Consider the following 20,014-nt stretch of genomic DNA (forward strand, 5'->3'; position numbering starts at 1 on the left):
AACTTCATTACGAGTGCGTCCGCAAGAGGATTAGTTACGGCCGTGTTACAGCACTTCCGGACGTCGAGCCCTTAGCTCTTGGAGTTCACGCTTCGCTAACGCGATTGAGGATGCAAATCAACATTTTAAGGTAACTTGTATTAAGATCCGATCGATTTGATTAGCGAGAGCGTTGAATTATAACTATCGCGTTCCGCTGACCGGGGGAGACACAATTTTTCCATCGTCTCATAATCGTACTTGATAACCTGAAAATTTAACAGAATGCAAGTCGTACGATGAAAATATATTCCGCGCGGGCGATTTGTGGTTTAGCATCGTCACATTTTGAATTGCAGTTGATTACGCGTTGCATATAAAACTCACGTAGTGCGGGCATCGGACCACTCCGAAGTTGCCAGCGCCACTTTCGAATCGGTCGGTTTGCCAGTTAGGAAATGGAGGCGAGCGGGACGGATCGTCGTCGCGGTGCGTGAGATCTCGCGAGGTATATCACGCATTATTAATCCGTAATTCAAGCAACAGGTGAGAAAAAAAGCAGCGGATATACTTTGCGGTGCTTCCGCAACTGACATTTTCCAAGTGTCTGTGTGTTTAATCTCACGAGATGATATTTCTCGTTTCAGTCGTTCCGAGAGACACGAACAAGTATGTCTTCCGCTTCGAGCGCGAAGAGGATGGAAGACGCAGAGACAATTGACGAACGGCGTAAGTGCAACGAAGTGATTCTTTCACGTCGCTGTCGCGATTTACGTAGAGCCGCCCGCGATTGAGATTGTTCTTCGTACGTGAATCGTTTGCCAGTGCCAAATGAAGGACCAGATGACGGAGACGAGTAACGAGAAATCGGAAGGAGACTCGATCAGGCGTCCAACGAAACAGTTACATGGTGAGTGATTTTAATTAAAAATTATTTTTGCTTGAATTTTTATTCCTACGCCTGTGCAGATATTTCAATTGTATTTTATTTGCAGGATAATTCAGATTGCGGAGAATTTTCGAGAGTCGCGGAGGAGGATGCAGGGCGACCACTACAAAATCGTCGGCGAGCAGCTCGTCCGAGGTCAAAGGACAAAAAAAAATCTGCCGTGTAGCCGCGCGTTTAAATCACATACGTCGTCTCATCGTCGCCCGAAGCCGTGCCCGGCTTTTCGCAGAGGACACGGCGCAGCAATCATTTCATTTCGGTAAGTGACCATCGTTTGTCATTTATGTTTTTATCGATAGAAAGACTGACACTCGAGAGCAACACGACGCTCAGATATGTCAGTCGAAGAGGTTATCTTTTTCGGCTAGAGAAAAATATCGTTCTCAGGTTTCTCGCGTACTCTAGTTCGGTTCTCGATTTAGCGACGTGTTAGCAGATGGCAGTAATATTATCGAAGAAAATTGCGAGCGTCGAGCCTTGCTTCTCTTGGTCGTCGTGGAGATGGCGTGAAGGTCCACTTTCCGAATTTTTCTGCTTGCATTTTTTGTGCAATTCTTTTCGTGCAAGTTCGGACACTACTCAAATTTAGTTAACAGTAATTATTAATTTATTTAATTGTCAGATTTTTCTCAAAAATCGTTCGAGAATTTCCACTTTTATGAAATACCTTTTTTTTTACATTACTTGAATGAATATATTATAATATATCGCTAAAAAGAATGTTTTGGATAGGGCGTGCAAATAAATAAAATTAACAAACAGGAAATTCTGATAATACATTTTATTATCATTAGCATCGTTTACAATATAAGGTACATGCACCGACTTGCGTTTTTCGTAACAAGATTCGTTTCCTCTCTCTTCTCTCCTTATTTTATTTTATTTTCTTCGGCTTCCCAGTACGAACTGGAAAGTTGCGCTTGACTCACGGAAAGCGAGAGAAGAAGAGGCATCGGCTCGTTACGAATTAAGCGCAAGGCGGACGATTAATCCGCAGATGGAAGAGGAAAGGGAAGGGATACAATACGAAGCTCTACAAGACATTCGTTAGCATTAGTTAAATAAATAAAAAGTGGCGCGTCCCTCTCGAAGAACGGCTTAATGATTCATAAATAACTAGGTACAAACGCGAGGTGCCTTCCTTCGTCGTCTTCTCTAATATCGGTTCTCACGAAATGCGCTCGAAATTAATTTCGCGTACATCTCTAGAACTAAAATAAATAGCGAGGTTCACTGGCAAGCTGCGCTAACTCACTACGTGGCTTAAATGATCCTGCGACGTTCTACGGGAAGGAATTCGGCACGCGCGTTTCGTTCGACTTAGCGCAACTAAAGAATAGGTAACAACAATTATGGCGACAGTGGCAATAAGTAATAAATACAGGTGAAACGCCGTGTAATAATAATTCGCATTTCTATACTTGGATCGCGCGCGATCGAGATCGCTTTTACGTTCGCCAGTCCCGTGTCGACGACTTCCCATATTCGGATTCGTAGTCCGTTAGTGCTGGATAAAATTTTTACGTGCTAGATGAAACAGCCGTGTCGCGCGACGCAAGCGAGGAGGAGCAGGGATTCTCTTAATTCGATTTCTTCTTTTTTTCTTTTTTCTTTTTTCTTTTGTCGTTCTATTTTTGATTTGGTGCGTCTATTGTCGCTGGTTAACACTTGGTCTGTTAGACGTGACCAAGAAAGTAGTGTCGATTAAATAATTGGCTCACAGTTGATCAAGTTCTTTCTCCTGTCTTCTCTCACCGATACATATTAAAATGTCTATGGACGTGTGAAATTGATTACGCGCGAGAATTATCTCTCGCGAAATAACACCCTGATATCCTGATCGAAGTCCAAAAGCCCGAGGTATTTTTAATTAGGGATTACAGTATTTGGAATAGTATTTTAATTTTTTTTCCGCTTTCGAGGGATCGTGTTTAATTATTTTTTCGGCAGTTATCTACGCTAAATAATTTTCGTTCAAAGCTTATGACAGGAAAGACAGCACGGGACTAATACATTTATAATTAGGAATATTTAAATATTCGATAAACACACCATTTATTTTCGGCATAAATAGTATTTATTTGTCGTAGTTACGGCTTCTTGAATCTTTTTTTTTTTACAACAATATACGTATGTACTATCTCTCGCCGAAAAATAATAGTTGCCTACTTAATCGCTCAATTATTTAATTGACACCATTCTTTTTAAACGGTCGATTTTATTTTGGAAAGAAAAAGAAGAAACGGTTTATTACGTGTTCTACCATCGACGAGGTGTTGTTAAGCAGATTTCAATTACGTTTCCTTCGGATAAAATAACGAAGGCTTCTTTTTTTTTACGAAAATCTCTTTTACTGCGAAATCGAGTATTTTCTCTCTTAAATCATTTCAGATTAATTTAGTCGCGTGAAATATAACGTGTTTCGAAACGTAATTAAACGTTAATAAATTATTAGCTCAAATTTGATGTTGATTTCTCGTGTATCTCTCTCAATTCCGTTTAGATTAATATCAATACGACCTTAAGAAGATCTTTTTCTTCCCTTCTTTTTTTTTTTTCTCTCGGAAATGCGGGGTCGTATTCGTTGCATGAAAAAGCGAAGATAATATGCAACACCGTTACATTTTTAATATTCATCAAGCTTTCAATTTATTAAGTAATTTCATTAAAAAAAAAAAATCTTATTTTCGTACCTCCACGATATTTTTATATTGCAGCTCGCAGTTATAATGTACTTTACTGATACACGTCGATTTCATGTAACGATTTCATTCAACGTTCCGTCGTAATAATTAGTAATACATTCAACAATTAAATACTGATGCAGAAACAAAATTTCCTTTTCACTTCCTGCGGCACAAAATAAAAATTATTTAATGAATCGCGTGGCCTTCGCTTATCAGCACCTCGTCGCTGATCTCTTTAAAGATTTTCAGTAGTTTCGAACGACCGTAATCGGGCAGCTCGCGGAGTTCTTGTCCGAATTAGTCCGACGGTGTGCTTTCGTCTAGCGGCCGAGGACGGTTTAGACATTTTGAATAAAGCGTATTTTGTTTCGTTATTTTTTTTCTCTTTTTTCTTTTCGTTTTTTTTTTTGTCGGATATATTTCTGCACACGAACAATCGCGGTAGTTTCGCCCCGCGGTGTCTCATCGCAACGGGAGGGTGAGGGACTAATGAATCGACGTTCGTTAATGGAAGCGATTCACTTTTCGCGCTGTAACTCGGTCGCACATAGATCCAGCGTGACGTACGTATGTGTAATACTGGTGATAATCGTTGTCCCGAAAGGATAGCATAGAGGAGCGTTAACCTTTTTTTTTTTTTCTTTTTTTTTTTTGTTCTATTTTGATTTCACGTTTTTTCGTACTTTAGAAAAGAACTGGAACATTTCAGTGCTTATTTTTGTACTTACTGAATTCACATAGGAACGTGTCTAGGAACTAGATTTCAGCGACGACAAACTTTCGATTTCTTTTTTCTTTTCTTCTTTCTTTTTTCTTTTCTTTTTTTTTAAATAAAGATGTGCTGCGAAAAAGAAAGAATAAGGTAGTGAGTAATTAAAAATTGACCGCTCGTCGTTGCTATCTCTTTAAATTCAGTGTTTAATCGACCGTGGCAAGCTATGTTTTATTGATCATTTTACTTAATGTTTTTTTAAAGCACAATGAGGTGTCCTAACTCCTTGGCTCCTCGCCGCGTCCGCCGTCCGTTTCGAACTTCTCGACTGCCTTTTACGGAGATTTATTTCGATTGCCTCTTACGTCCCATGTTGCAGATCTTGAAGTGGCACAGGGACATGTCTGAAAACATGAATCGCGTACGTTACTTGCCGCATCGCGATGAACGTATCACTTTTCAACGACGAACCGTGATGGTCGCGCATCACGTCGCGTATTTCAGCAATTTGATTTTCTCGAAATTTAAGCAAAGAGGTTATTTAACGTAGCAATAATGCGAAATTATTATTCGCATCGAATACGATTGTAGAAACAAACGCTCGCGATTGACGATCCTCGAGCAACCGGCAATTTAATTATTTATCGCCATGAGTTAATTCATCTACATTCCTTCTCAATTTTTTATTTACTGCAGTTTAATAGGAACGATTTGTGCTGGGTAATTGTAGGTTGTGCCGAGCTTCGCTTTTGTGATTTAATTTTATGGTTTAGCAGCTGCTGTAATTGTCCGAGGTTAATTGGGGCAAGGACGGTTACTTGAATCGAAATCTTCATCAAGTCTTTCGCTTTTCCCACGTCACACCGAGCGTTTTCGTTAAGAATCGAATCGGTCATCTTGGCTTTCTCGCGACCGCAATTTTTCAAATTAATATATAAAAAGAGTGTGACGTTTAATAGTATATATATTTGTTCGGTAACCACGATCGGTGTTTGCTAGTGTCTTCTAAGATCATATTGCTGGGTGAGCTATGCCACGTGCCGTATCGTAGGTGCAACGTATTGGCATTTCGAGGCCGTGGTGAAGAAAATATTTGAGCTCAAAATGCTCTCTGAGATTAAAACTTAAAGTAGCGAGTTCGCACGTCCACTTGCCTTGAATAAAAGTTATCGAATTATTATTATTATTATACATAAGTATATTAATTAATTAACATTGCTGGAGCGGACATAAAATTAGCGTAAATTTAACTTTTGGTAATTATTATTATTCTTTTTTTTTTTCTCTTGATTCCAAGTTGAGAAATCAATTTCGAGGAATTGGTCAAGAAAGACGTACGCGAAAAGGAGAGAAAGATGAAAGACATGTAATGCGTCACGCGCCAATTGCTCCAATCAATTGTCGTCGATCGAACGCGGCACAGATTGCTGTATATACGCGCACGCAATCGTTTCGTTTAGCCGAAAAGAGTTTTACGCGTGAGTCAGGCGAGAAGCGCTCTCGGATTCCCTCGGTTCTTTCTTCGGAACGTTCATCTCGAAATAAAGAGGAACAAATTTCTCTCGGCGTTGCCTACTCTGAAAATGAAAAAGGATTCCCCGCGAGAGAGATTTCTCGAAACGTGAGCGGCATAGTCACCCGATTTTCGGCATCCAGTCGGCTAAATCTCGGACGAAATGATAACGGTCGGATTTTGTTTAACGGTCCTGAATCGTTCTACGCGAGACGACGAAAATCCGCGGGAAATACGCCGAAATAATACGGAATGTCTCAGGTGTGTCTTCTTAAGACATATCGTTGGTACATCGTGATAGATAACGTTGCTAAAATATTTTCACGTGAAATGCTCCTTGGGTTCTACACGTTTTATTCTCACATTTTTCCTTCTTCACGCTCGACCATTTCGCGATACGTGATTTCTTCATTTTTGTCTTATTATTGCAAAGCTTTATAAAACTTGTTGCGAACTTTTAATAAGGATTTATACTTACGTATAGTAACGAGAGAAAAAAAAAATTAGATTTATTAAGAATCGAACGATTGATTCTCGAAGTTTATTTTTCTTTAATTATTACTTGCACATATTGCTCGTATATCTATCTCAATATCGAGATCCTTACTTTACTGTTAATCATTTATTTTTTAAAAAAAGCTCATTCGCTCTATTTATTTTCTGTTCCTATTGTTTTCCGCTTATCAATCAATTTGTACACTTCGTATGACTTATCGCGTTTTCTTTTGAAAAAGAGAAAAGGATGGGCATCGCTGATAGATCTCGCGCTTTGATTTCTTTCATACAAAACTATATCTCTTGTTTCAATGAGGGATTTTTTTCCGAAGTTCACCTATCGAATTTGCATTTTTTTTTTTTTTTAAAGGAAGATTAAAAAAAAGGTAGTACTCACAGCTAACCGCGTTCATTCCTTGTCGTTTGCCCTGGTGTTGCTGATCGTGTATCATTGCCGCGGGTACCGGTAGCGCTTCCGGTTCCGACTCCGGTTCACCGATAGGATAGTCAGCCGGTGACTGTTCCATCGTGCGTTCTCGTTCTCGTGCCTTCGCCTCCAGGATTGCCTGGATCGCGATCTGCTCGTCGCTGATCTCGTTCTCCTGCTCGACCACTTGGTGCTTCTGGTCCATAAGCTGCTTCAGACGGTTTATTAGCATCTGTACGAGAAGAGAATCGGAGGATGTAATCGAAGGACAGTGAAACTTGTCCTATTTTCCCCGTATAACTATTCGTCAGCCTCTCGAACTGATTCCAGTCTCTCGTTCGATCTTGCCACGTTTAATTTCTAACGCCACGTATGCGCGAAAGAAGCGCGGATTTTATCTCGCATTTTGTTTATTCGTGAACAACATCCCTTATCGCGCGCTGCTGGTCATCGGTATTCAAACCGATGACTTGTTTGGATACCGCGCTTGCTGAGAAAGCGTTATTGCATGCAGATTACACTGTACTCACGATATTCTCCGCCTCATCCGCGGGATCGCTGAAGAAGTAATTCTGCGTCGGTTTTGGTAACGGTAGCTTGGTGGCCCTGGCGGTGCCGCTCGTGACACAGACCACCACGAGTGTCACCAGCAGACACAAGCTTGTCCTAGCGGTGGCTCGTCGGCTACCTCTTTTCGTCATTCCCTCGTATCTCGTGTCCTCTGAAAACGATAAGAAAAAAAAAATCCCCCGCGTTCGTATATAAGAATAATTCAAAGAATTAATATAAATATTCTAAGCTAGGATGTTACTTCGAGAATTATGATGCAAACATTAAAAAAATATTTTTAGCTTAATTTTTTTTTTCTTCTATTTTTTTTTTCTTGCGAAAATAAGTCCACGTTGAAGGTAGTCGTTAAAAATAAGGCGTGATCTGGAAGAAGCACGTGCGCAAGGGATACGCGTTCGGGTATTGCGAGCAATGAAAATCGAGAGAATAAAGAGAAAACGCCGTGGTGATTTTATTATGTATTGTGACGTTCCTTTCTCTCGTCACCGCGGCCGAGAGATAAAAAGTTATCGCGGGGTCATCTCCGCGGATCTCTCGGCGTTGCGCGCGTCGAGTCAAGATGATCGGAGAGAGCAACAAGGGAGGTAAAGGATTATTGATAGTTTCGCGGTGGCTTAATTAATTTTTTTTTTTTTTTTTCTATCTTTTTTGCCTTGTTACGGACGGGGCACCGAATCTCGAGGACGGGCGGCTCGCTACGGGCGATCCGCGCGATCCGCGGAGAGCGAAGGTCTCCCGGGGTCATCGCGGATTATCCTTTCGACCGATACGACGCGTTATCGCGTGACGGGCTGCGTGTCATGTGCGATAGCGGAGTAAAATCGAGCGCGAGGGAGAGTAGCACTGCGGCCGAGCTATCGGGGCACGAAACTGCGCGATATCTCGCGTCACATACAATAACGATAGCGGAAAACGATAACGACTGATACGCGTCACGTCGACGATAACGGCAACGTTAACGAGGAAAATAATAATAAACCCGCGCGAAATCGGTGATCGGCCCGCGTGTCCCGCGCGGTCGCATCGCCGAGAGAAAGGAAATGCCTTTGGCGTTTTAACGATTATTTATAGATTCTAAATCGATTTCGCCGTTATTAGCCGGCCGCGAGAAACGAGCGCACCGCGATACGCTCGCAAACAAAACGATTAGAAATCAATTCTCTCGATCCGCAGATTCGTTCGCGTTCGACGCAGAAGCTCGCCGTTGACCCGACGATTTGTTGAAAATTCGTGCGGCAAATTTTTTTGTTTCTCCTTTTTTTTTCGGCTTCGCGACCGTGCGAAAGGGTGGAAGATAGGCATCTCGTTCGTCACGTTCAGAATTTAATTTCTGCTCCGATTTAACTCGGTGAAAACTGACCGGATGGTAGATTAAAAAGTAAACAAATTTAAATGACCGGTGGCTTATCGAGCTATTTACGTTTTTGCAGGTCGGGAGTTAAGAAAAAAAAAAAAAAAAACAGAATAATAAATTATTTAACTTGTTCTCGGTTTAAAGCGAGTCAAGGGATCGCTGTCGATGAAGCGGCGCGCGTAGAAATTTGATGAAAACGATCGCGCGAGAGTAACTTACTCTGGTTGAATCTCGCCGAGAACTCACGTTCTATCTCGTCGACGATACGCGGTGGTGGAATGAACGGCGAAGGGCTGCTGCACCCTCTATTATACCCGCGCGCAGGTATCCTCCTCCGCACCCGTGCCCGCCCTCCGCCACCCGAACGCGTCTGTCTTAACTACCGTTATATTATAGTAGGCATCCAACACGACGCAGGTAAAGAACAATTGTTCAACCCTCTGGCCCTTCGTCATCATTTGTTCTCCGAAACGTGGATTCGGATTTGAAATCCAAGGAAAATCTGATGCCTCGCGAATTACGAGATTTTCGTTTCCACTGTCGAGTCGCAGATCGACGGAGGCTTCCTCTTCTCGTGAAGAGATCAAGATTGCTTTTCTGGATCACGGGTGCGCAAATTGCGATTTTTTTTTTGCGCGGCGTGCGATTGCAAGAAGATGCGCACGTTCTCGGTCATAAATTGTGCGTTGATGAGCGAACGCTTATAATTAGATATTTAGCAACGATCGGTCCTACGTCGCGGATGGTGACATCGTGATAGCTCCTTATCGCGGCACGGAGGGGAGGAGGATCGGAGAGTACGCGCGAGAGGGAAGCTATTATCGAGATTATGCGAAGATTCTTCTCGCCTCCTTTTCCTTCTCTTTCTTTCCTCCTCGCGCGAGATTTCGCGGCTGATGAAATTGTTAATGTGAGTAAATAAATCCGAGCATCCTCGCTCTCGATCGACCTCGATCGACCTCGATGGACGATCGGGACCACCCGTCACCGCCAGATAAGATGCAACGAGATCGTCCCACTCGGTCTCCGCTTTTTGTCAACAAAAGGCGCAACGAGGCATGCTATTCGATGCGTTTCCATCTTGCGCCGAGGATTATTCTTGGGTCTCATTAATAAGAGCTTAATGACAGATTATTGGTGCACGTTGTAAACTCACGGCATCGCGAGCACACCGCAGCTTTGCTTGTGCGACTCGACATTTCAATTATATCTCGACGTTGGCGCATTTTTACGAGTCGAAATTGGTTTTATAAATATTAGGAAAGCAAGGGAAAAGGAAATATCTTAACCCGTCGCGATGAGAATTTAATCCCTGAATAAAAACGAATTTTATTTTGAGGAAGTCTTCTTATTTTTTATTTTTTTTATATTTTTTATTTTTTTTATTTTACGTCACTAACAAGGACAATTTCAGATAGGGATACTTTTGAAATGTAATCTTGAGTGCCGACGTGCATATCCACGTGTATCGGCGGGAAATCCTGCGCCACGCGCTTATTTAGGGCTAATTACTTAATACCTTGCACGTTACTGCGAGTGCACGGCGAGTGGAGGCTTGCGCAACTACGCGCTCGCTTTACTCTGCTCCGCCTTTACGAAGGAGCCGCTTAACTTGCACGCGAAATTAATGCAAAGCTGGCTAGGGCGTAGTATATCCGCAATAGATCCTCAATTGATCCCCAGTTCCCTGATTACGCGCGCTCGAATATGTAATATTCAAAACTGTGGGAGGGAGAGAGACGGGGAGAGAAATCCACGTACGGAAACCTTGCAAGAACGTTAACGAGGTATTTAATACGTCGTGTAAGCACTTCATATGCAAGACGTTCTGTAATCGGCGATGTAGGGAAAGCGGTTGTACCTGCATGGTTTACATGTAATTTTTTTTACAGTGACTTCGATTCTATTCGACATTCCTTTTCGTAAGACTAGTTATTCTTCTGACACTTAGGAAAGCTCTTTTTGTCATCCCTGAATTCGCACGAGCGCGTCGAACGTTATGCCGAGCGACGAAGAGGAGCAGCAGCAAGAGGAAGAGAAGCCGTTCGCTGTGGAACGCGCAAAAACCGGCCGCGCTAAATGCAAGAGATGCAAATGCACGATCGAGAAGGGCGAGCTGCGGATCGGCAAGTACGTGGTGAGCTTCTTTTTGGACGGCAAACTGATGCCGGCCTGGCATCACGTCACCTGCATGTTCGAAGCGTTCGCGAAGCAACGTGCGACTACCAAGAGGATCGACGACCCCGCGGAGGACGTCAAAGGCTGGGAGCAATTGTCCGACGATGACAAGCAGGTCATCTTGGACGAACTGGAGGCATCTGGTAACTCTATTTTAATATTTTTATTTCAAGAAAAAAAAAAGATATTTTTTTTATTTATTTTAAAGTATATCTTTGAAACGTTTTGCACGTCTAAGCTTCAAACGTCGTTCTTCATTTACTATTTATCTCTAGATTTACCACTGCGTCATTTCGATTTCTCGGAATGAATTAATTTTCTCACCTAGTCAATCGTGTTTTTCACCGCATTATTTCGAAGCGCAAAGTCGATGTTACATGGAGAAATTCAAACGCTCGTCGGCTTTTCCTCCTTGAAACTTCCGCGACTTCTGATAAGTTTCTCCCTTACGATCGGAGCTTTGCAGAAGAGAGTTCCAAAGAAGCTCGACGTTTATGAGAAAGATTCCTATTCTCGAGGGTGGAAAAGTCTATCGATGTCGAGATTACAGCTTGTTATATTGTACTGTTTCTTGTGTATAATTCCACCCTGTAATTAGAAACTCTGCAATTTGCTGAGGTGGATATTATTCTCGATGCGACACGAACACGTAGGATGATTTTGTCACTATTAATATCCCAGCGATTATAATAAAGTAGCATGTGTCAGAATTTTATTGGGAAAGTTATAAAATTGATCAATTAATTATTTCATATCGTAACGAATTAATAACGTAATGCATATTAAATTTTCTTTTCTAATTTTTATTTCTAGTTTCAGGGCCAGCTAAGTGTCCGACGAAGACTGCGTCTCCACGTAAAGCGACTTCTTCTAGTGATTCCCCGAGGAAAACGACGAAAAAGAATTCAGATCAGAAGAAGGTTACAGCAGACGATAAAGAAAAAGATAAGGAGACGGATAAGGCGAGGAAGGGCAAAGTCCAGTCGAAGGATGACTCCTTTCGTGAATTCCGACGAATATGCAGCAACGTTGCAGACGTCGACGCTTACACCGACAAGACTGCGATTATTAAGAGGATGTTTGCGAAGGGATCACTCGGAGGTAAGTACCTTTTTCACGATATTAAAACAATTTAGGGATATGCACGGTGGTATTATATAAAAATGTTTGAACGTTTGAGCGGATAATTGTTAAATCGAAGAAGCCTGGACGAATCTGTTTGTTCGACAAAATTAATAAACTAATATATGTCGCTAATCGTAATTAAAAAAAAAAAAAAAAAAAAAAAAAAAATCGTGGACTGTAAGGTATAATGGTAATTAGTCGAGTTCATCCGCGCCCATTATTCGGCACATTTAGTAACGAGGCTGCGATAACTTGAATCCCGTGATGTTTCGGTGACCTCGATAAGTCGATAGAAGATCGCAAATTGGCAAATCTCGGCTCCGTTGCGTAGCGTTTCTTGAAACTTTGGCCTCGTCGTTCGTAAAAGTGCGATCGGTCCGCTCTTCTCTTTTTCTCGCGATAAAATTACGAGGAGAGACCTGCATTTATTACTGCCTATTGTGCTCTTTTCTTAACATACTGAGGGGAGAATGAATCTGAGTCCGGAGAGTAAGTGCCATATTAATCAGAATCCTTATGATATTTTCACGACCGCCGCGGAGGTGTTTATTAACGATTCTTCTTACCGTTCCCGCATTAAAAATGGATCTTTTCTCCGGAGAGGTGAGGTCTCTGAAGAATTTATACTCCGCTGCATAATGGATGCGATACAGTTAGATAAATAAAGTTAATAAAGTGGCGAAATTAAGGGCAAACAAATTTTATACGTACTTTTTCTTTTTTTTCTTTTTTTTTTTTTTCGAATCGATTTTAATATTTTGTTATAAAGATGTGCACAAAGATGCAATTTTTTAAAGTTTTTGCCTGATTAAAAAATTCTCCTCGTATCTATGTAGTAAGATATTGCACAAAGGCCGTGCTACTTATCACGACTTATCGTAAGACATATAATTTGTGATTTCGACCGGAAATGCGAGTTTACAGTTAGAGTGTGATTCGATAACGGGTATCGGATTTATTTTTGGAAAGAAAACGCGAATCTTTTCGAAATCGATCGCACGACACGAGAAATGCGAAGAGGAGGGGAGGATCTTTTCTTAATTCAGATATTCGTCACCTGCACTCGTCTTGGGGAACTCGTTGTTTGCGGAACCAAGTCCAAGCGTCTAGCGTATGAAATATTAAAGATGTCTCGCGAAAGGAAAGCAATAACGATAAGAATATTAAAGATGAAATAAGCCAGAATGAATCACGAGGCCTCTTACGTCGTAGGTCGCGTGCTGCGCGATTCAGCGAATACGCGGCAGAAGCAAAACGAGGGCGAAGCAACGCGGAATATTTAACCGATTCCGTCAATGGGGATATCGACAAGCGCAAGTGATCGGTGCGCTTTTCTCTCTTTCGCATAAACACTACGAGGTCTGTAATCTCGGGCTCCCTCGCCGCGATCGAAAGTCGCAGAACTCCCCCCGCTGTTGATTTTATTTCTCAGCCCGTTGCAATTCTCTTCCCGCATTATCGCTCTTCCTCGCGAGAACTTGTCTTCTCGCGCAGTTGCTCTTTTTTTTTTTTTTTCCTCTCTCTCTCTGTTTCTTTCTCTTCGCCGCGCACGGTTTTCTCAAAGGCGAAGGGGCGAGACCCAGAGCAGCGGTTAATAAATATGATACCGGAATCGGATACAAGGAAACCATTAATCACCCAGGCGGGCGCGAACGGGACCCGGGTACCGCGAAAGCTACCAAGTGGAAGATTTTTACAGGGTTATCTGTAGCCGGACCGAAAGAAGGAGAGGTCGGGAAATCTTCCAAGATCGTTAAAGTTCCGTGAAAAATTTGTCGCGTAAGTGGTGCCGTTCGAACCTCTCGCGCGGGAGCAATCTTTCTACTTTTCTTACGGATATAAAAAAAAATATCAATTATTTCTAATTTAATTAAATAATCATTGAATTATGTTTAGCTGTTTAATCGATTATTCGAGCATTACATAGTTAATAGTACAAGAAATACAAGCCTCGTCGGTGCGATTTTCGCATGAGATACTCACTGTTACTGTTGCAAGGGTTGAGAAGATCTTTCGGGTAGTCAATATCGGTCCCTCCTGAAGAATTTCTGCTTCTGTCGAGCTTCTTCGCTCGGCGATCCGCTCGAGTTCACACGCACAGCAGAAAGAAAGATCGGGTCGTCTTATATAAGTCTATGTTTTTATATATATTTTTATATATATAATATACGTCCGATATCGCGAGTGATCGCGATTACTTAAGTTATCGCCGGTGTCCACCGTGTTCGTTTCGGTACTTTCGCGAATCCTGTCCACCCCTCTTCCTTTATTTTTCTTTTTCGCCTCGACCTCTCGCGTTTTGCGTGCTTCTACAATGATCGCCACTCGCCCCGCGGTTTTGCGTACTATCGAGTCTTGGTCTCTTGCGACGGGACCCTCGTGTCTTATAAGCACTCGGACGTCCCCACCTCTAATCGCATGCGGGGAGCCTCTTCTCCGCGAGCGTGGTTCAGCGTTGCGACGACGGCGAGCCCCTTCTTGCGTTAGCCAGCTTGGCTCCAGACTATCGTCTGCTCTTTCACCCTCGCGTTCTCCTTTATCTCTCTCCTCCTCCTTCGCTCCCTCCGCCTTGTTTCTCTCGCGTGTTCCTCTCGGTAGTCCGCGGTTTCCTTATCTCGATACCACCCCGACGTTCCTCGCCGCCATTGACCGCCCAGCGAAGCTGAATGATCGCGTTTTTCGCGGCTCGCACACCCGGCAGCAATTACGATATCCGTTCTGAATTAGATGACGATACTTCCGGGCATTAACGCGGCTAGGCAAGAATCCTGTACAGGAGAGCGGTGTTTCGCGCGTCTTAGAATCGCGTGTTAACGCAGAAAAGAAGATATTTATTCCGAGCTGCGAGCATGGTACCATTGTAACGTCGAACGTTTATTGCGCAGCAAGTTTCCGTAAGCCATTAGCTAATACTGCTGCAATAAAGTTGTTCTACTAGGGAAAGGGAGAGAGATTAAGGAGGTGAATGAGAGAAATGAGAAGAAACTTGGAGAGCGAGAGAAAGAGGAGAGGAAAGTTTTTTGTTATCACGTACATTGTGCAAATTCACTTTATCGAACGCACACGAGCTCGCGCGACAAGGAATTTTGATTTGTTTAACTTTCGAAATTTTTCACACTTGCCTCGCTACTGTCCCCAGACTGTTTGTTAATTCTTTTATTTTTTTTTTTATTTTTTATATGTGTAATTCCCAGGGCTTGGTATATTTTAAGATGCCGAGGCGAAGAAGTTGGATATTCTGAGAAATTAAAAGATTTTATATATAAATATCTATAAATAATGATGTTTGGTTAAATTTTTTTACGACGAAACAATCTTGCAAATAAAAAAATAACGAACAGTACAAATAATAATTTTTATCGGTATAATACAAATGGGAAAAATCTATGCACTCTAAGAAAGAAAGTGACGGAAAATTGATATAAAATAACAACAGGACCAGCTCGCGAAAGAAACCAAAAGACTACGGTATATAAAGAAAAAGAAACGCGGCAGTTTTTTTTTTTTTTTTAACTACTCGAGTGACGTAACGATACTACGCGAAAGTCTTTTTATACTGCAAACTCAATGAAACGAAAATGCCATTTCACTCTGACAACGAGGCACGCGGCCAAGGGTTAATATCTCAGTCGAAACGACGGAGAAGAGCCGCGGACCAATTTATCTTCGGCGTACACGCGCAACGTCATACGCCGACCTGACGCAATCGTGAAGGCGAAAAAAATCATCGCGTGAGTGCGTACGAGAAAAAGAAGGTGGGGGGGGGGGGAAAAAAAATAAGAGAGAAGGGAGGCAGAATGTTACAGAGAGAGAAGATATGGGCTCCTGTATCAAGTGAAGCGATAATGACCCGCGTTTCGGAGCCGATGATTGCGATAGGTGATAAACGGCGGGTGTCGAATGCAGATCGATTGACCCCGGCGGCGCCTACGCGATCGCAATTGTCGCGCTTTTTGATTGCGACCTGTCGCGTCGACGAGCGTTTATCACGCGAGGATCAAAGGAGATCCCCCGGCCGTGCGGGATGAGAAACGACGTGGCCGTAACTCTCGTCCACGAGACCAACGGAATTCGGCGCTCCATTCCGAATGGGTTTAGCCCTTCTATTCTTAGGTATCCATTATTTAGAAACTACGCGCCCGATTATCCGCGTCCGCGTCGCGATCCCGGTTGTGCGCGGGTGACGGAATTTGCGATTCGCGGAGGAATTTACCGCCGTGCGTCTCAAAGGCGCGTGGCGGACGATCCGTCGCATCAACATCGACGGCGCGCGGTAATGGATCTCGAAAGCACGCCACGTCGACTTAAAAGCCGCCGTTTTACTTTGCGCTCAGATCCCGTCGGCCGCCGGCGGCCACTCTATTTTCGCCGATGATGAGGAATTCCGCGGACGAGTTGCGAGTTTCCACGGGATGCTCGGAAAGAAACTAATATACGAAAACGCTTTTTTTTAATTTTATGCAAAGATAACAGGACGATAAAATTTGAAATAGATACTATTCACAGGTTTTCTTTATTTATTAATTTTGTAGACGGTTTTAAAGGCGACATCGTCCTCTGGTGCAAGCTGCTGCTGCCCGGTGCCGTGAAGAGAATTTACAATCTGCAGAGCAAGCAGCTGATAAAATTATTTGCGCGATTGCTACTCCAGGACGAGGACGCGATGCTGGAACATCTGGAGCAAGGCGACGTGGCCGAGACGATCAGCGAATTCTTTGAAAATAGCGCTGCTGTGTCGCCTTGCCCCGCGAGCGTGTTGGCAATCCAAGACGTAAGTCGGCGTGAATTTGCAAATTTCAAGGGCTAAGAAAAATCACGACGAGAAGTCGCGGCATTGATTAAGTTATCGAATTAATTAGTCTCAATTAGTTCGTTAATTTATTTTAGTCTAATTTAGTGAAATAGCTTGTCTGATTTATTCGACTCAAATAAATTTTTTTTTAGCCAGGGTGTAGTTTATAAAAATATATAAATGTTGATAAAGTGTGATTTTTTAAATATCTTACGTTTATTAATGAGATTTATTGGATAGGTCGATTTCTTTTTGGAAACCTTATCGCATTTGACCAAGGAGGACGAGCAGATTCAACATTTTCGATCTATCCTTGATAAGTAAGTTCGTTGATCAATCATTCCTCCCTCGTTAACCTTCCAGCTGTGGCATGCGAAAAGGTCTTCTTGGAATATTTATCAATGAAATAAATATACAAACGTGCCGCGATTACGTCGCGCAACCCCGATTTATCATTTTTATATCCAATTGACATAAAATAACGATAAAACTATTTGGCAATTAGCGCATGTGAAGCCTCGTAATTATCACGCTTATCGTATTTATGTTTTAAATGAATATTTCCTTTTTAAAATTGTACTTAATTTAAATCACGCTTAATATTGTTATTATCTTTTTTTTTTATTCGTTATTAAATCACGCAATAAAAATTTTAGATGTACCGTCAATGATTTAAAAATGATAGTGCGTTTGATCAAACATGATCTGAGGATCAACGCTGGACCAAAACATATGTGAGTGCACCTGTATTATTTTTTTTAGTTTAATTAATTTTGTTTAATTAACTTTACATTCAAGTTTGTGACTGCATACATTTGTCTAGTCTCGAAGCGGTCCATGCAGACGCATACAAGGCCTTTCAGATGTCCCGAGATCTGGAGACGGTAGTGCGACGTTTTCTGCCGAACCTGGAGGGAAAACCATGCGCCTCGAGTTCATCTTCAGCCCGAAATAACGTGGCTATCTCGCTGATGACACCCGTTTTGCCGATGCTGGTATATTGAAATAAATCCGCGAGAATTATCTCTTTAAATATAATAGTATATTACAACATTAACTGTTTACATGAATTAATTACATAAAGTCGTTTACGGCTCACTTATCATTATTGCGAAACGGATAACATTTACTTGAACGATTAAGTTTTTTTCAATTGTTTTGAGAAATGATTAAAAACTTTTTTTTTTTTGAATGAGTGATGCAGACATTAAAAAGTCGTTATGTATTCAGATAGAGAAAATATTCGCGTGCATTAATATTTATTAATAACTAATTGGCTAATTAGTTGGATAGGTAATTAGTTAATTAATTAATTAAGGCAGAAGCATGCTCGTCCGTGGAAATGGCAATGCGAAAGTGCCCGAATGGGATGTTGTCGGAGATTAAATACGACGGCGAACGCGTGCAAGTACACAAAAGCGGAAACGACTTTCGATACTTTAGCAGATCACTTAAACCGGTTCTTCCACACAAGGTAAAGATGATAAATTGTGAAAATGCGTTGAAAATTAATTGAAACAAGAAATCAAGTTGAAAATTACTTTATAGTTTATAAGACTGATGAGTAATTTATTTTTTCAGATAAATCTCTTTAAGGATTATATAGTGCAAGCGTTTCCCGATGGTGATGATCTAATCCTTGACTCTGAGGTTCTTATGGTCGACAACGAGACCGGTCAACCTTTACCTTTTGGCACATTAGGAATTCATAAAGTAAGTCTCGTAATTTTTTTTTTTTTTTCTAAACTTCTCTGACGATATATCTCTGCTTTTTTTTGGTATGCCATTAATTTATCATTTTTGATCGAATTTTCTTTCAGAAAGCTGAATTCAAAAACGCCAACGTGTGCCTTTTTGTCTTTGATTGCTTATTCTACAATGGCGAAATACTTATAGAAAAGTAAATATTTCTACTTGAATTTACTTAGGTATATTACTTTTTTAATTATTTTAGCAAGTCGACATATTAAATTTTTTTTTCTTTTTCTTTATCTCGTATTGTGTTAGATCTATGTTGGAGCGCAGGAATATCTTGAAGGACAGGATGACTGAGATACCGAACAGAATAATGCTGTCGGAAGTTTACGAAGTGCACGTAATGAGATAAAGTTTTTTTAAAAAAAAAACGCTAATTATTATATATTACCGTATTAGAGATTGTAACATTTACGTTTCTGGTTTCAGGATCCACGTGATTTAGCAGAGAGAATTGTTCACGTGTTAAAATTGGGTCTCGAGGGTTTAGTTCTAAAAGATATCGATGTATGTATTGATTTTCATAGACACTTAGTAATTCTTTCGTTAATAACTTTCTTTGCGAATGGCTAGACATTAAAATTTTCTTCTGTTTTGAAATCTATATTTTCAGAGCGAATACGAGCCGGGTAAGAGGCACTGGTTGAAGGTAAAAAAGGATTATTTGTGCGGTGGTGCGATAGCTGATAGCGCAGATCTCGTCGTGCTTGGTGCATGGTACGGCACAGGCAACAAAGGTCTGTACGATACTTTACCCCGACGCGGTGCGAAAGCTTTATTAATCGAACGATAAACTGAAAGTTGTTGTAGGAATTTTTACGGAATTAATACAATAAAGCGAAAATAATTGAAGCAATAAAATCGACATAATTTAGAGCTTATATATCTTGTCCATCAAAATTTATTTTAAATCTGTCGCGCCGATTCGATCTCGAGACATGATCCAAAAATTACATATGTTTATATTTTTAAATTTATTTTATAGGTGGTATGTTATCCGTCTTCTTGATGGGGTGCTACGACGAGAGACGCGATAAATGGTTAACCGTTACCAAAGTAAATAAAGTGTTTAATAAATTTTAAATGTCAATTTAAATCAGAGTGAAAGATTACATCTGTCGTTGTAGGTGCACACAGGGCACGATGACGCCACCCTGGAAGCGTTACAGGATCAGCTGGACATGGTGAAAATTAGCAAAGACACGGAGAAGCTACCAAGCTGGTTGCACGCCAAAAAACCCATGGTACCGGACTTCGTAGCGAGGGATCCCAAGGTAATCCGACAAGTTAATCTATCGATCGATGTTCAGCCTGTTGCTGAAACGGGAATTTTATTACTTCGACAATACGCTTATATTGAATTTTATTACTTTGACAAGACACTTACATTGAACTTTTCCTATTTTTCTAAACACTTTTTATGTCTTTTTTTTATGTTCTCTATAAAAAAAGAACTTTCTGCGTAAAGATTGTTAATC

General features: G+C 41.4%; 2 protein-coding genes across 3 annotated transcripts in view; one reads left to right on the forward strand and one right to left on the reverse strand.

The window, feature by feature from the left end:
- The window catches only part of Dnalig3 (DNA ligase 3), a 24,109-nt gene continuing 4,095 nt past the window's right edge, over positions 1-20,014 (forward strand). Inside the window, exons 1-17 of the mRNA XM_070659606.1 lie at positions 1-525; positions 627-889; positions 975-1,187; positions 10,638-11,007; positions 11,678-11,965; positions 16,522-16,760; positions 17,022-17,101; positions 17,438-17,515; positions 17,605-17,776; positions 18,100-18,255; positions 18,363-18,494; positions 18,602-18,681; positions 18,789-18,876; positions 18,966-19,043; positions 19,150-19,273; positions 19,522-19,592; positions 19,664-19,810. Of these exons, the coding sequence (XP_070515707.1) occupies positions 10,686-11,007; positions 11,678-11,965; positions 16,522-16,760; positions 17,022-17,101; positions 17,438-17,515; positions 17,605-17,776; positions 18,100-18,255; positions 18,363-18,494; positions 18,602-18,681; positions 18,789-18,876; positions 18,966-19,043; positions 19,150-19,273; positions 19,522-19,592; positions 19,664-19,810 (2,055 nt within the window). The 5' untranslated portion in view covers positions 1-525; positions 627-889; positions 975-1,187; positions 10,638-10,685. The remainder of the gene's footprint in view (positions 526-626; positions 890-974; positions 1,188-10,637; positions 11,008-11,677; positions 11,966-16,521; positions 16,761-17,021; positions 17,102-17,437; positions 17,516-17,604; positions 17,777-18,099; positions 18,256-18,362; positions 18,495-18,601; positions 18,682-18,788; positions 18,877-18,965; positions 19,044-19,149; positions 19,274-19,521; positions 19,593-19,663; positions 19,811-20,014) is intronic.
- Positions 1,695-14,343, reverse strand: LOC139104255 (uncharacterized). Of its 2 annotated transcripts, none has more exons than XM_070659622.1 (4): positions 13,973-14,343; positions 7,293-7,483; positions 6,733-6,994; positions 1,695-4,731 (listed from the first exon to the last, which is right to left on the reverse strand). In XM_070659622.1, exons 2-4 carry the CDS (start codon positions 7,461-7,463, stop codon positions 4,673-4,675), a joined length of 492 nt encoding a protein of 163 aa, XP_070515723.1. In that variant the 5' UTR covers positions 7,464-7,483; positions 13,973-14,343; the 3' UTR covers positions 1,695-4,672. The 2 variants fall into 2 exon arrangements, with proteins under 2 accessions (XP_070515723.1, XP_070515725.1); XM_070659624.1 differs by lacking the exon at positions 13,973-14,343 and adding an exon at positions 8,906-8,965.

This window comes from Cardiocondyla obscurior, linkage group LG07 (genome assembly GCF_019399895.1).
Source record: "Cardiocondyla obscurior isolate alpha-2009 linkage group LG07, Cobs3.1, whole genome shotgun sequence".
In the NCBI taxonomy this organism is placed as follows: Eukaryota; Metazoa; Arthropoda; class Insecta; order Hymenoptera; family Formicidae; genus Cardiocondyla; species Cardiocondyla obscurior.

Coding starts and splice junctions, on each gene's coding strand:
- LOC139104255 (XM_070659622.1), bottom strand. CDS start 7,463: ATGACGAAAAGAGGTAGCCGACGAGCCACCGCTAGGACAAGCTTGTGT. Junction 6,995..7,292: donor CGGATGAGGCGGAGAATATC/GTGAGTACAGTG, acceptor CTTCTCGTACAG/ATGCTAATAAACCGTCTGAA. Junction 4,732..6,732: donor AGGAATGAACGCGGTTAGCT/GTGAGTACTACC, acceptor TCATGTTTTCAG/ACATGTCCCTGTGCCACTTC.